This window comes from Mesoplodon bidens (assembly GCF_964165515.1).
Source record: "Mesoplodon bidens genome assembly, chromosome: 18".
Lineage (NCBI taxonomy): Eukaryota > Metazoa > Chordata > Mammalia > Artiodactyla > Ziphiidae > Mesoplodon > Mesoplodon bidens.
In genome coordinates, this window is record NC_138175.1 from 53,454,977 (window position 1) to 53,469,089 (window position 14,113).

The following is a 14,113-nucleotide window of genomic DNA, read 5'->3' on the forward strand; positions in this document are numbered from 1 at the left end:
TGAATGTCATGACTGAACTTTGGGCTGGGGTGATGATTTGGGATGCAAGAATCTCAGGCCACATGGGGCATATTTATTGTTGGAGAAGGGTCTTTCCTTTATCAGATTTCAGAACTGGGTAGATGGGATGGCAAGAGACAGGACACGGATTTCTCAGTCCTAATAAGAGTAGCCACTGAGTTCCTGGCTGGGGAGAGGGGAGGTCACGGCTGGGGAGTGGCCTTATCTTAGCAACCAGAGTTAAGCAGAGTTGTTACTCTGGCTTCGAATTAGGAAAATACAAGGGGTGGGGACAGCTGGGAGTGCCTCTGAATTCCTAGCTGTGGCGGGTGGGAAATTTCGGACCTTGCTAGGCTCGGCACACCCCATTGCTAAAGATCCTTGCTTTTGACAATCAGAGTCCCTCGGGTGGCACCGAAACCAGGGTTCGGAAACAGGAGGATGGGGCAGCCCAGAGCACCCCCTCCCCTCACCAGCCCCACCAAGAAGCTCGAACCTTGGTGCTCAGGCTGCTGAGCGAGGAAATGGTAGAGGCGCTGCTGGCCAGGCTGAGGCTGCTCCGAGGTCTGCCTTCCTCCATCAAGGGCTTGGGGAGAGAAAAAAAAGGGGCTGTGTGTGCCTCTCTGCAGATGACCCGGCTGGGGACAGAGACAGGGTCAGGGGCTTGCAGGTCGGAGGAGGCTGAGGAGAAAGAGCCTGTTGTTTGGGGCCTGGGGGAACTGGGGGAGGCCCTGGCCCGGGACCGCATACCAATAGTGATGCCAAGAGAGGTGGGCGGCACTGGCAGCTGCGGGGAGGGGGCAGCTGTCTGCAGCCAGAGACAGAGAATAGGAGCCCCTTTATTCTTGCCCCCCCCGCACACTGGCCAGGAATTTGACCCTCTCTGTGCTCAAGAGCCCCCATTCCCTCTTTCCAGCTGCCCCCCAGCTACCTGTCTCCTGCCCTCCCACGTGCACCCCCAGAACATCCCCACTGAGACCCGGGCACCAGGAAAGTGCACCCAGGCAGCTCCTCCCTCCCAGCCCAGCCAGGGAACTTACCAGCTCTGGGGTCCCAAGGACAGAGAGCACAAGAGGGCAGCGTGGAAGCTGGGACACCCAGGCACAGTCCCCCTCCTCCTCTGCCCCTTAGGGGATGCCTCTCCCAGCCCTCAGTTCTCACCTGCTCTTCCACACCCTTTTGTCTCTTTGTCTCTGATAGTGAGTCTTCCTCTCACGCTCTACCTTCCTCTTATACTGTCTCTCTCTCCAGTCTCACCTTCTGTCTCTCACTCTCTAATCTCTGTCTCTTCCAGTCTCTCTTTTACGCATTCCCTCCTCGGCAGCATCCCCACCCCCATATCACTTTCTCTCCAATCTTTCTGGTTCTGTCCAAATCTTTTTCTGGGACTCATGGAGTCCCTTCTTTAGCTCTCCATCCCGTTCTCTCTCTCTCTCTCTCTCTCCCCTCCCTCCCCCTCCCTCTCTCCCCCTCTCGCTCGCGCTCTCTCTCTCTCTTTCTCTCTCTCTCTCTCTCTCTCTCTCGCTCTCCCTCTCGCTCTCGCTCTCGCTCTCCCTCTCTCCCTCTCTGTTCCCCCTTGTCTCTCTCTCTCCCGTACACTCAATCTCTTTCTCTTTCTCCGTGGCCCTCCACGTCTACTGTTTCCTTCTCGCTCAGATTTCCCTTCTGACTTTCTCTCTTCCCCGCTCTCCCAGTTTCTCTTTCCTCTCTGTGGGTCCTTCCCTCCGTCTGCCAGCCGCCCACGCGGCTGCCTCCCCTCCCAATCCCGGCTGACCCCGCCCCTCTTGGCCTCCCCACCACAGCCTGACCTCTGGCTCAGCTGACCCCATGCTGAGGGGCCACACACAACCCCCTCCCGGATTCCTAGGTCCCTGTTGGACTGGAGCCTGGGGAACCAGGGTCCCATAAAGGCTGAAGCTGGGATTCCTAAATGTTTGGAGAGTAGGAGCTGGGCCTGGACTCCAGGGCCTCTGTGGGCTGGTGGTAGTCAGGGGCCTAAGTCATGGGCACTACGCCCCTCCCCCGAAAGGAGATGGCTAGGATCTTGGAAGGGGTAGGAGCTGAGACTCCAGGGTACCTGGGAAGGTGTGAGCTAGGAGTCAGGACTCCGGAGCTGGGAATAGAGCTGGGGGTCTGGAAGTGTGGCTTTAAGTGGATGGACCTCCAGTGAGGAGGGAGTGGCCCCCGATCCCTGGGTGCTGGCGAGAGAATGGTCAAATGGCCAGTGTCAATCTCCACCTCAGATTCAGATGAAAATTCTCTTCTAGACTGAGGTTGACCCCCTCAGGAGGGAGACATGGGTTCTGGGTGTATTTTGAGGGAAAACATTACAGACCAGGTCAGGGGTGGGTGGTGCGGCGGGACTGGGATTGTGTCCCTGGGCCTGGAATTTGTGGCAGAAGACCCCACTCTCCCATGAGGTTCCGTTGGTGTTCCCCAGCCAGAATTTCACTTTGTGTAAGCAGAGGTTTTGTACAAATTTGAAACAGGTGAAACCTAAGAGTGGAACCTTGTGCCTGAGACAGGGAAGGGGTCCGAGTTTTTGGTTTAGTATCCCCTCACCACATATTTGTTGAGCACCTACTATGTGCCAGGCAGTGAGCAATGCAAGGTGCCCGCCTTCAGGGGGCTTACACATTTTGTCTCTTTTGCAATGAATCTAGACACTGCTGTGACCACCTTGAGCAAGTGATTTCATTCCCAAGCCTCAGTTTTCCCATCTGTGAAATGGAAACAATAATACTCTCCCACACCGGGTAGGAAGCCGACCGGATGGGAAAGTGGGACACTCTAGACTGGGGCCTGCTGGTTAAATAGCGGGGGAGGCATCTGCCTGGAACAGGGGTTACGCGAGCTCCCTCACTGCTTAAGCAGTTCACGCGTTTGAGTAACAGCTCTCTTGCTTGGGGCGTGGCCACGCTTGGAAACGCCGCCGCCGCCGCCGTGACGTCAAAAAGCCCGGAATCTCCGCGAGAAGTCCAACCTTGTTTTCCGCTCAGATCCTCACGTTTACGTTTCGAAACCCCGCCTCCTCTCTTGGCGTTAGCACGTCCGGCAGCGTTGGCCTATAAAAGCCCTGCGGGTAGCGTCAGCCCACACCATTTTAGTTTCCCACTTGTTTGTGTTTTAGCGTCTCCCGGCACGATCCCGCGCCCCTTTGTCGCGACAGCACTTGCAGCAGCCGGTGACAACTTGAGATCCCGAGCCCAACGCCGGAGGGCGAGATGAACGCGCTGGCCTCCCGAACCGTCCGAACCTGTGATCGCTTGTGGCAGCCCCAGCCGGCGCTCCTGCCCCCAGGGTGACGCACGGTCCCGAGCCAGTGAGTTGGGGTATCGGAACACCTAGGTCCCCAGGGGTTTGGGGGCTGGGATCAGACTGCTGGTCAGTCATGAGGAGGGAGCTCGGACTTCTGGGTTCCGAAATAGGAGGGTTCGGGGCCCGGACTCCTGGGTCCTAAGGAGGGCTTGTGAACCTGAACTCTTGTGTATGGAGGAGTGGGACGGACCCCAGGGCTCGGACTTAGGAAGCAGAAGGAATTGGGAACTTGGAGTCCTGAGCCAGACGGAGGAGGGGTCTGGGAGCCAGGCTCTTGGGTCCCCAGTGAAGGAACCACCTGGGGATCGGAATATTTGAGTCTCCGAGGGAGGAGGGTGATGGGGGTCTGATTTGTCGATCCACAGGAGGGTGCGAGAAGCAGGAACCAGGACTTTGTCCCCAAGAGAAGCAAGTAGAGGACCTGTGTTCTCTCTTCTTGGGACTAGGACTTACGGGTGAGAGCAGATGGGGCTAGGGGCTTGTTGAGCTAAGGACAGAGAGAATGGGGACCCAGACTCTTGGGTACTGAGAGAAGAGGTGGCGAAACAAGGGACAGAGATGGGAGTGGCTGGGATCAGAAAGGAATGCGGGGCAGGGACTCTCCTGTTGCTATTTGTGTTACTATTTCCGTTGCTATGACTCAGGGTCATCCTCTGATACTATCCCCTAGGCTTCTAAACTTGATTCCTTTTTTTTCTCCCTTTTTCCCAGTCCAGACAGATGGCCCCAGGCCAAGTGCCCCATCAGCCTGCCCCCTGGAGGGATACCCATCCCTTCTATCTCGTGTCCCCGCTGGTGGGCCTTCTCAGCTGGGCCTGGAGACACCTGAGAGGCCCAGGATCTCCAGAGCCCTGGTTGGTGGAAGCAGTAACCGGAACAGATCAGGGAGAAGCTGTCCCGGAGGGAGAAGCTAAGGCTTCTCTGGCCACTCACCATGCCCCCAAGGGCAGGCACCCTCAAGAGGAGACTGGAGACAGTGGGGCAGCTGAGGAGGATGGAGAAGCATCCCGGGGGGCCTGCCCTGACCTGGAAACCAAGTGTTCTCTTCTTGAAGCCTGGGGACTTTCAGATGATGATGACGAAGAGTATGGCAGGGAAGAAGCAACCAGTATCCCTAGAGAGCAGGGAAGTGAATTTATGGATGGCCAGCCTGCTCCCCTGTCCCCCAGCCTTCTGATAACATCCCTGCAAGACCTTCCTGGGGAGGAGGAATCTAAGGACGAAGGGGTTACTGAAGATAAAGAAGTGATCACGTTCTCTTTTCCTCCATCACACTGGGAGCGTTGTCCCGGGGTGGAGGAAGAGGAAGAGGAGGAGGAGGATGAAGAAGCTGTAAATAAAGAAGCTCCTAGAACATCTGCGTCTCCCTTAGCTCTGGGATCCAAGACCAGAGCTTGGGTGTGCTGCCCCGTGGATGGAGCCACAGAGGAAGAAAGAACAGAGAATAAAGCAGCCACGGAGACCTCCATTTGCCCCTCATCTGCAGGCTCCCACCTCAGGGCCTGGGAATGTTGTTCAGGAGGGGAGCCTGAGGAGGAGAAGCCCAAAAAAGCTGAGAAAGGAGAAGCTGACCCAGAGCCACGCTCCCCAGTTCCAGCCCAGAGGCCCCCGCTCAGGACCTGGCAGCATCAATCCAGTGAGATCACAGAGGAAGAAGAGGAGGAGGAGGACAGTGGTTCAGGAGAAGCTGAGGCTTCCTCTTCCATCCCACCCACAAGTGCCTTCCTGAGGGCCTGGGTGTACCGGCCAGGAGAGGACACAGAGGAGGAAACTGAGTGTGAGGGTGAGAATGAGGATGAAGATGATGAATCAGAAGCAGCTGACTTGGAACCAAGTCCCTCCCTTCAGGCCCAGAGTGCCCTCTTCAGGGACCGGATATATCAGCCTGGAGAGGAAACAGAGGGAGGGGAAGCTGCCACAGAATGGGGAGAGGCTGAGCCCTGCCCCTTGCGAGTGGCCATCTATTTACCTGGAGAGAAGGCCCCACCTCCTTGGGCACCTCCTCCGCTGCCCCTCCGTCTGCAAGCGCGCCTCAAGTCTGCAAAAACCCCCACCAGGCATCGGGACCCTGAGCCTCCCCTAAAGACCAGAAAGGTGGGTGCTGAGGGCTCAGATTCTTGAGGTTAGCAAGGAGAGGGCTGGGAGCTGGAACTCCTGGGCCTGGGGGCCAAAGGGCTGGAGGCCCCGATTCCTGGGTCCCCCATGTTGCAGAGGGTTGCATGTGAGTTCCGCTGGGACAGCTGTGTTCACTGTAATGCAATCCTTTGCAAGAGGCTGCGCCTTTGTGGGATGAAGGAGCAGCTGCGCTGATGTCAACCCCAGGGAACTACCTCCATCTTCTGTGAGTCAGATGGAGGATCCGCTGGTGGGTGAATGACTAACCAGATAACAAGCGTTGCTGTGCCACTAATTTTTGTTTGGTTCTCTCTCTCTGTCTCCCTCCCTCTCCCCACACCCCCCAACCTGTGGCCATTTGTATCTTGTGTCTGTATCTCTCTGTCTCCCCATGTCTGTGACGGTCCATCTCCAGGTGCGCTTCTCTGAGAAGGTCTCCGTCCATCTCCTGGCTGTCTGGGCGGGACCCGCCCAGGCCGCCCGCAGAGGCCCCTGGGAGCAGTTTGCCCGGGATCGCAGCCGCTTTGCCCGACGCATCGCCCGAGCCCAAGAGGAGCTGGGTCCCTACCTCACCCCTGCTGCCCGGGCCAGGGCCTGGGCACGCCTCGGGAACCCTCCCACTTCTCTGGCCACCATACCTGCCCCTACCCTGACCTTACCCATGTCCCCATGCAGACCACACCTTTGAGCCACATTCTGGCCTCTCCATCTCCTCCCTGTGTGTCTCCTTGCCTGGACCTCAGTGGGAGGCATGGCTAAGATGAAGTAGTTTTCGTGTTACTAACTATTTATTTTTAAGTGTTGGTTTATATAAGGAATAAAGCTTTTCATAGTGAGCAGCGTCTCCGTGTGTGTCTGAACTGACACCATCCACTATTCCTGGGTCCCCAAAACAGTTGCGGGGGAACAGCATAAAGGCAAGCCTCTCAATAGAGGATAAACTACTTTTCCCATCATCCCTTGAGTTTGCCTCTTCCCATCCCGAGGCTTCTTTTGAACTAAAGACTGGTGGGTTTTGTCGTTTTTCTTTGGCTTCCACCTAAATTTGATTAAACCCCAGACAGTTATCTCCCCAAGGCAGCTGGGAACTGGACTCACCAAAAAAGGGTTAAGCTCCAGTTTTCTGTGTGTCCCTGGAATACAAAGACTCATCCTCCTACTGGCAGATGCAGTGAGTTCCTCAAGGCTTTCACATTTATGAGTGGGCCTGATTTCACATTTATAAATCATGTGTCCACAGACTCAGTTTCCTTATCTGTAAAATGCGGCTAACAATTGCACATACCTTATGAGTTTGTAAGGCCCCAAAGGAAGTCATAATTAAAACAATGTTTGTCAAATAACATAAGTGTTGGCTAGTATTTATTCTCACTCTAATGGATGTCTTCCAATTACCCATCCTACTGTACCTCACCAGCTTAGAACTCTTCACAGCAGTTCAAACAAAAGTGGCCCGGGGGGCTTCCCTGGTGACTCAGTGGTTAAAGATCCACCTGCCAATGCAGGGCACACGGGTTCGGGTTCGAGCCCTGGTCTGGGAAGATCCCACATGCTGCAGAGCAATTAAGCCCATGCGCCACAACTACTGAGCCTGCACTCTAGAGCCTGCATGCCACAACTACTGAAGCCCGCGCGCCTAGAGCCCATGCTCCGCAACAAGAGAAGCCACTGCAATGAGAAGCCCGCACACTGCAACAAAGAGTAGCTCCCACTCACACAACTAGAGAAAGCCCGTGTGCAGCAACAAAGACCCAACACAGCCAAAAAATAAATAATAATAAAAAAATATTAAGAGGAACTAAAGAGTAAAAAAAAAAAAAAAAGAGAGAACAGAGGCTTGGAAGAAAAAAAAAAAGGCTCAGGCTTCCCTGGTGGCGCAGTGGTTAAGAATCTGCCTGCCAGTGCAGGAGACACAGGTTCGAGCCCTGGTCCAGGAAGATCCCACATGCCATGGAGCAACTAAGCCCGTGCACCACAACTACTGAGCCTGCGCTCTAGAGCCTGCGTGCCACAACTACTGAGCCTGCATGCCACAACTACTGAAGCCCACGCACGTAGAGCCCTTGCTCCGCAACAAGAGAAGCCACTGGGATGAGAAGCCCACGCACCGCAACAAAGAGTAGCCCCTGCTCGCCACAACTAGAGAAAGCCGGCGCACAGCAACGAAGACCCAACACAGCCAAAAATAAAAAATAAAATTAATAAATAAATAAAATTAATAAATAAATTAGTTAATTAAAAAAAAAAAAAAGAGTGGCCCAAACGTCCTGCACCCTATCCAGCCTCATACCTTGTCCCTCCCCATTGGTTCCCCAGGCTTCTGCTACACTATCCTTTCATTTCCAAACCGACCAAGCCCCCTTCCACCTTAAGACCTCTGTATGAGCTGTGGCTACTGTCTGTTCCGGTCCCTGACCCCTCTGGCTCAGCTAGTTCCTTGTGATTCTTAAGATGTAGATGAAAAAAAATTTTTTAAGAGATACCTTGCTCTGACCCAGCCAACTTGTGTGCATTCCTCGTTCATAGCAGACGAGCATTTTGATTTTTTTGTTGTTTAAGACCCATCCCCCATGATCGGACTGTGATTTCGGGAGGGCAAGTGCTGCCGAACAGCCCACTGCCTAGAGCACAAGACGGGGCACTCAGGCGGCGTCTAATAAGTGTTGGTTATTAGTAAACTGGTGCAAAAGAAGGCACGCTGGGGCCCTTTCTCCAAACGAGCAGGCACACAAGCTGATGAGAGTATTTCATTGAATTACTCACATGCCAGCTTCCCATCGAAAATGGACAAGCAGATGGCGAAGGCTTGGAGCGGACAAAGTGGGAAGCGGAAGTCCATGGTGAACGTGTCTGGGGCTACGCGACCGAACTGGAGCACCAGGTAGTCCGCTGAGAAGGAAGTCAGGAATTAAGAGGAGCGGGTGTCATTTCCCTGCCGCGGGCCTCTGAGCCGCGAGAACTACGACTCCCGAGAGGCTGTGCGGCGCCCTCACTATGCGCGGAATCCTCCGGAAGTGCAGTTTACATGGCAGAGGGCCTTGTAAACTACACTTCCCAATAGGCTTTGCAATAGCGTGGAGTCGGCTCTGCCTAGAAAAACGCTCAAGTGCTAATGGGAGAAGTAGTTCTTGTCCTGCTCTCTTGCCCAGGTAAACCAGTTCCTAGGAGCTCACGGTCATCCGGATGCACGATCTGGAAGTTCTTGACCGAGGTCCAGTGACGCGACCATGAAAATTGAGCACGTAGGCGCCGCTCTCGTCGCTCCACGATGGGGCTTTATTTTGCAGCAGGACCAGCCCCTGGCTGGCCCCCCGTTGGAGACGACTCAATAGCGACTCCTGTTCCTAGAGGGTAAAGTAGGGGACGTGGTTAACCAACTACCAACCAGCTTTTTTCCTCCAGACGCAGAATTTTGAGTCCCTAGGCTCTCCTTCCTGAAAAACATAAGTCTGACAAAGTCCTCCCGTCTTCATATATGACCTTATGCAATCCATCGGCTCCCTCTCCCCTTAGGACCTATGGCCGGTCCCCCAGCCCTTCCTCCCCATTGACCCAGAGACACTCAACCTTGGCGGACTCACATTTTGTGGCTGGACACTGATTCTCTGGTTCTGGGCGTCGATTCCTGGAATGATCACAGTCATTTTCCGGGGCCCTCGGAATCCCAAGACGTTGGTCTCCTGAGGGTAGTATGCTCCATTTGGCCTGCTTCTTTCTCCCTCCCCACCGTCCTGCTTCACTCTTTCTCGTCTCCCGGACACTCACATAACACACAGCCCCCAGCTCCTCCCTGATCTGAGCAGTCTCTGGGACAAAATTCTTCCTTTCTGGATTCACCCCATTGTCGAAGATGGTGAATTTGGTGCCCAAGACATTAGATCTGCTCCAGGAGCGAAGTGGTCAGAATAAAAATAATAATTATTCCTGTTTTACATTACTGCTTTCCCATGTCATCTCATGAACTCTTCCGATCAATCCTCTACAAAAGACTCATGTTCCATGTTCCATGTATCCAGTCCCAGCCCCCTCTCTTTCTTTGGTGAGCCATGATTTCCTGCCTTGGCCCTTTAGGAACGCTCTTCCAAGACAAAAGAACTCACATATCCCAGCCCTCTTCTCCCACAGGAACTTAGGAATGCCAGCCCCGTGTCTCTCAAGAAGTCAAATGTCTTAAATGCCAGCCTCTGCTCCAAAGCCTTCAGTTCTATTCCCAACTACCCTGGGGTTGCAACTTGAAGAACTACAAAACCCATCAGTCCCCAAGAGAAAAAGTTGTGGGGCAGGTGGAACTTGTACTCTAAAGCCCACTGGGAAATGTAGTTCAATTGTCCCCTTCCCCCCCACCCCAACCCCCGGCCCTCTACCACCTGTTTATCACACACATCAGGACTCTGCCCACCTGACTTTGCCCACAAAGTTTTCCCCATCCCGAGATAGGTCTGTGGGGTCCAGGGAGACGAGGTAATTAGAGGTTTTGCTCCTTTTTCTCTTGCGCCCAGCCGGAAGGAAGTGCTGTGGATGTGAGAAACAGCCCATTAGAATCGATTTCTGGTATTTGGCTAGGGCGAGGGGTCCAAAGACAAGGAAACACCATGTCCCCAAGACAGAGGAAAGGGTAATGGAGCAATAAGCGTCCCAAGGCTTGCTGGGAGATGCGGTTCTCACTGAAGGAAGTCATCAGCTGGGTCCTGAATGGGGAGCTTCATTTCACATCTTTTTTTTTTTTTTTTTTTTTGCGGTACGCGGGCCTCTCACTGTTGTGGTCTCTCCCGTTGCGGAGCACAAGCTCAGTGGCCATGGCTCACGGGCCTAGCCGCTCCGCGGCATGTGGGAGCTTCCCAGACCGGGGCACGAACCCGTGTCCCCTGCATCGGCAGGCGGACTCTCAACCACTGCACCACCAGGGAAGCCCCATTTCACATCTTAATATCTCCCCCTTATTCCTTCGGCCATTGAGTTCAGGGTTGGGGCTGAGCCCAGGGAGGGGTGAGCCTGACTGGCAGGCAGGGCTTGGCTTTGGAGAATAGGGAAGAGCCTCACTTGGAACATCGCAGCAGGACTTCAGTACGTGTTTCATCGGGAAAAAACAGTTCTGGCACTGAGCAGAAGAAAAGCCTCTTTCTGGGAGAGAATGAGTAATTGAGGAGAAGCGGCCACACTTGAGAGAGGAATGGCCAGACTGAGAGGGGAGTCGCTTGGCTATGGGTGGAAAATCCACGAAGCAAGGGGCTTGGCTCCTGAGAGGCGGGGCCTGTCCCAGCATTGGGTGGGGCCTGATAATACAGAAGGCTCACTGAGGGGCCAGACTTGGATCGAAAAAGATGGGGCCCGTACCTCACGAGGGTCTGTAAGGGGTGGGGCTTGGGACCTCCCGACGGGGCGCGGCCTAGCTTTGAGAAAGGCGGGCTCAACTCCAGAGTGGACAGGGCTGGATTATGGGATGGGGAGGGCCTATGGGGCTCTGAGAGGAAAGAAGCCTAGTGCTGTGAAAGGGCAGGACTTGGCGCTGGAGCTGACCAGTCCTAGTTCAATGACGAGCAAGGCCTGGATTCGCCCAAGTCTTGACCTCTCTCAGAAAGGGGCGGGACTTGCCTTTGGGAGGTGGGACTTGCTTCCGAGGCTGCCAGACCGCACCTTTCGGCCGTCGGCCGCCTCCAGGTAGAGATAGTAGAAGGGGAACATGCCCTTGTCTACCCCGCGCTTGTCGCGGCTGATGCGACACTGCACCGTGCGACCGCGCAGCGCTGGCCGCAGCACATACGCTTCCATGTCCTCGCCCAGCCGAGGGTCTGGGGTGCGGGGAGGCGAGCGGAGCGAGCTCCCCACATCGCTGTTGCCCGCGCCGCAAGCGCCTTCCGGAGCCTCGGACACCTCTTCGTCGGCCGCCCATTGGGAGTTCCTCACTGTAGATTCCGACTCCTCTTTCTTCTCTTCCAGGTCTTCGCCCTAGCCCACGCGCCAAATTCAAGTTGAGGGACAGCCGAGACCCGCCCTCCCCCGCCTTGCCAACTAGCGATTGGCCATCCCAGCTCAGGGTTACGCCCTCTCTCGACCAAGTTTTCTGTCTATTGGTCAAACATCTAAGCCACCTGCTGATTGGCCATTACGTTCAAGGGGCCCACCCCACCAAGCCCTCTTCAAGTGTTGATTGGCCAGCACCATTAGCCACACCCATTCCACCTACCGATTGGAGCATCCCTTTGAAAGCATTGCCCATTCCTCTAATACCAATGTTCATTGGGTCTAGATAACATATAGTACCGCTCAGATCTACTCAACTGAAACTCTCACTTTCATCAGTAGCAAAGTGAGTGCCAGTTGGCCCTTTCTCACCCTTTCCAAAGCTCGCTGCCTTTCGAGGGGCTGGGTTTTAATGTATATGCTCACATCAATTCAAATCCTCTAGACTGACTGAATAAATGGTGCGCCTCTGCTAGCCCAAACATAACAGGTTCCACTCACCAGTAAAAAGGGCCCTTGACTGGGCTGCAGAATTTTAGAGTCCCGTCCCCCCTAGAGTCCGAAACTAGCCCTCCTCCTCCTATGTCCTCATTGCCTGTGCCACCTCCCACCTTGTTGGAGGCTAAGTCTCCATGGCCCCCGTCACCATTCATCCCAGGGTTTGGTCTCGGACTGGGCACCTCGTATTCATCTCCAACATCCTGGGATTCGCTCTCGTCCTCAGCACTGCCCCCTAAGGGGTGGAAGAAGCCCGAAGAAGACTGAGCTCAGGACACCTGGGTCCCAGGAGCTCGGGACAAGGTCATCAGTGCTAGCTGGAGAAGGCCAGAACCCCTGGGTTTCCGACCCCTACTCTCTCTGACTGCTCTGGATCTAAGGACAGGGAGTGGTTAGAGTCCTCTCTTTCCCTTATCCCAGAGAGAGCATCCGGGAGACTGGGGAACTAAAATGGGAGGAGGGAGCGGAGTTTGGGGTGATAACTCAGAGGCCTGTTATTGAAATCGTTGGTCATGTCATGAGAATGAAAGGAAATGTCATCACAGTGGAATATTAAGAAATAAAAAGGAATGAAATACTGATAATGCTACAACATAGATGAACGTTGAAAGCATGCTAAGCAAAAGAAGCAAATCACAAACGATTATATACTGTATTATTCTATATATGAATATAGAAATATCCAAAATAGGCAAATCTAAAGAGACAGAAATTAGATTAGTGGTTACTTAGGTCTGGGAGAAATGGGGGGTGGGGGGTTGACTGATAAAAGGTATAGGGCTTTCTTTTGTGGGTGATGATAATGTTCTAGAATTCATTGTGGTGATTGTTACACATCTTGGTAAGTATACTGAAAACCATGGAATTGTAAACTTTAAATGAGTGAATTGTATAGTATGTGAAATATATCTCAACAAAGCTGTTACCAAAAAGGGGGGGGGGATTTGCCACATGGACCAGGGGGCCAGATTTCACCCAATGTCCCAGAAATTACCAGATCGTTGGCGGGCTGGCCAACCCCTGTGTCGAGTCCTCCGAGGCTCTTCATAAGGAGCTGGTGAGGCAGGAACATCCTCCAAGGAAACTTCCTCCAACTCGAGATCGGAACTGTCTGGTAATCAGGATAGGGAGGGGGTCTGGAGACTGGGATTTCTGAATACTGGGGGAGGAGAGGGCTGGAGATTCAGACTCTTGCGTGTTGGAGAAGAAAGTTCAGGACCTGGACTCCTTGGTGTGAAGGAAATGGGGCCCCTGGGGGTCCTTTGGAGAGCAAGGACTGAGGCTCCAGACTCCTGGGTTCTAGTGGGAGTGGAGTTCCAATGTATAGGCGGCCCAAGGATTTGAGATTACCTGCTTCTGTCGGCGATACCAGGGGTCCACGGTCGCCACTGCCATCTCCACCGCAGCTCACAGTGCTCAGGACACTGCGGGCACCGGGGCGCAGATGTGTCTCTGGCACGTTCTCCTGAAGGAAAGGGTTCCCGGGGCCTGGGAGAAGGTGAGGCAAGGCCCATTAACACGATGTACAAATTCCGGTCATCTGAGAAGATCCGCCTCCTCACTAGTTTCCGAGACATCGTCCCTGATTGACTGACTACCCAAGCCCCCGAGACCCACTCAGAACCCTAACTCTATCCCAAGACTCCAACAAGCACAGCCCTACCGCTAAATTGTCTCGATTCCGCGTGTAAACAATCCCACGCGGGCTCTCCAGTACCTCGGCTCTAAATAACCCAGTCCCGGCCCTCGGGCTTTGCCTACTTCAGCAGTGAGGTTTCTGCCTAACTGCAACCCGGAGCTTTTCCAGGCCCCGCCCCAGCACTTTCTGGGCGGTCCCCGGCTCCCCCAGGCTCCGCCCCGGAGCTCTAACAAGCCCAATCACAGGACTCTTTCGGGCCCCACCTCTAGTTGCACCACACCCCGCCCCCGCGCTCTCCGACCCCGCCCCCGAACTCTCACAGGTCCTTCCCCTGGGCCCTCACGGGCCCTGCACTCAGGCTCTCCTGGGCTCCACCCAAGGGTTCTGTCAGGCCCCGCTCTCGTGATCTACAAGTCCCCGCCCCAGCGCTCCGCCAGGCCGTTCCCCTCTAAGCCCTCTAGGCCCCGCACTCCCACAGACCCCTCCCTCCAGGGCTGTGCTCCTGCCCGACCCTGGGAACCTTTCCTCACCGCTGTCACCCGAGAAGCGCTCCTCCCGCTGCCGCGGTCGCCGGGGCCGCAC

General features: G+C 54.7%; 3 protein-coding genes across 15 annotated transcripts in view; 1 reads left to right on the plus strand and 2 right to left on the minus strand.

The window, feature by feature from the left end:
* PLEKHA4 (pleckstrin homology domain containing A4) overlaps positions 1-8,367 on the minus strand; it is a 31,081-nt gene extending 22,714 nt beyond the window's left edge. For 4 of the 11 annotated variants that reach the window (XM_081215709.1, XM_081215710.1, XM_081215701.1 and 1 more), the window contains exons 1-2: positions 8,197-8,289; positions 497-586 (exon numbers count right to left, since the gene is read on the minus strand). In XM_081215709.1, the coding sequence (XP_081071835.1) occupies positions 497-586; positions 8,197-8,211 (105 nt within the window). In that variant the 5' untranslated portion in view covers positions 8,212-8,289. Of the gene's footprint in view, positions 1-496; positions 587-1,040; positions 1,453-8,196 lie in introns of those variants that run through there. The other 7 variants (XM_081215711.1, XM_081215706.1, XM_081215705.1 and 4 more) reach the window with 7 other exon arrangements.
* Positions 3,086-6,269, plus strand: PPP1R15A (protein phosphatase 1 regulatory subunit 15A). 3 transcript variants are annotated; one of them, XM_081215716.1, is made up of 4 exons: positions 3,086-3,322; positions 4,030-5,412; positions 5,590-5,659; positions 5,849-5,918. In XM_081215716.1, exons 2-3 carry the CDS (start codon positions 4,039-4,041, stop codon positions 5,626-5,628), a joined length of 1,413 nt encoding a protein of 470 aa, XP_081071842.1. In that variant the 5' UTR covers positions 3,086-3,322; positions 4,030-4,038; the 3' UTR covers positions 5,629-5,659; positions 5,849-5,918. The 3 variants fall into 3 exon arrangements, with proteins under 3 accessions (XP_081071842.1, XP_081071840.1, XP_081071841.1); XM_081215714.1 differs by lacking the exon at positions 5,590-5,659 and having other exon boundaries at positions 5,849-6,269; XM_081215715.1 differs by lacking the exon at positions 5,849-5,918 and having other exon boundaries at positions 5,590-5,816.
* Positions 8,368-8,443: 76 nt separating the features above from the next.
* TULP2 (TUB like protein 2) lies at positions 8,444-13,796 on the minus strand. The gene is given in 9 exon segments (XM_081215718.1): positions 8,444-8,648; positions 8,651-8,777; positions 9,015-9,113; positions 9,199-9,313; positions 9,833-9,945; positions 11,161-11,379; positions 12,887-13,003; positions 13,243-13,380; positions 13,556-13,796. Coding segments are annotated over 8 exon segments (948 nt in total). The 5' UTR covers positions 13,288-13,380; positions 13,556-13,796; the 3' UTR covers positions 8,444-8,535.
* Positions 13,797-14,113: the final 317 nt, after the last annotated feature.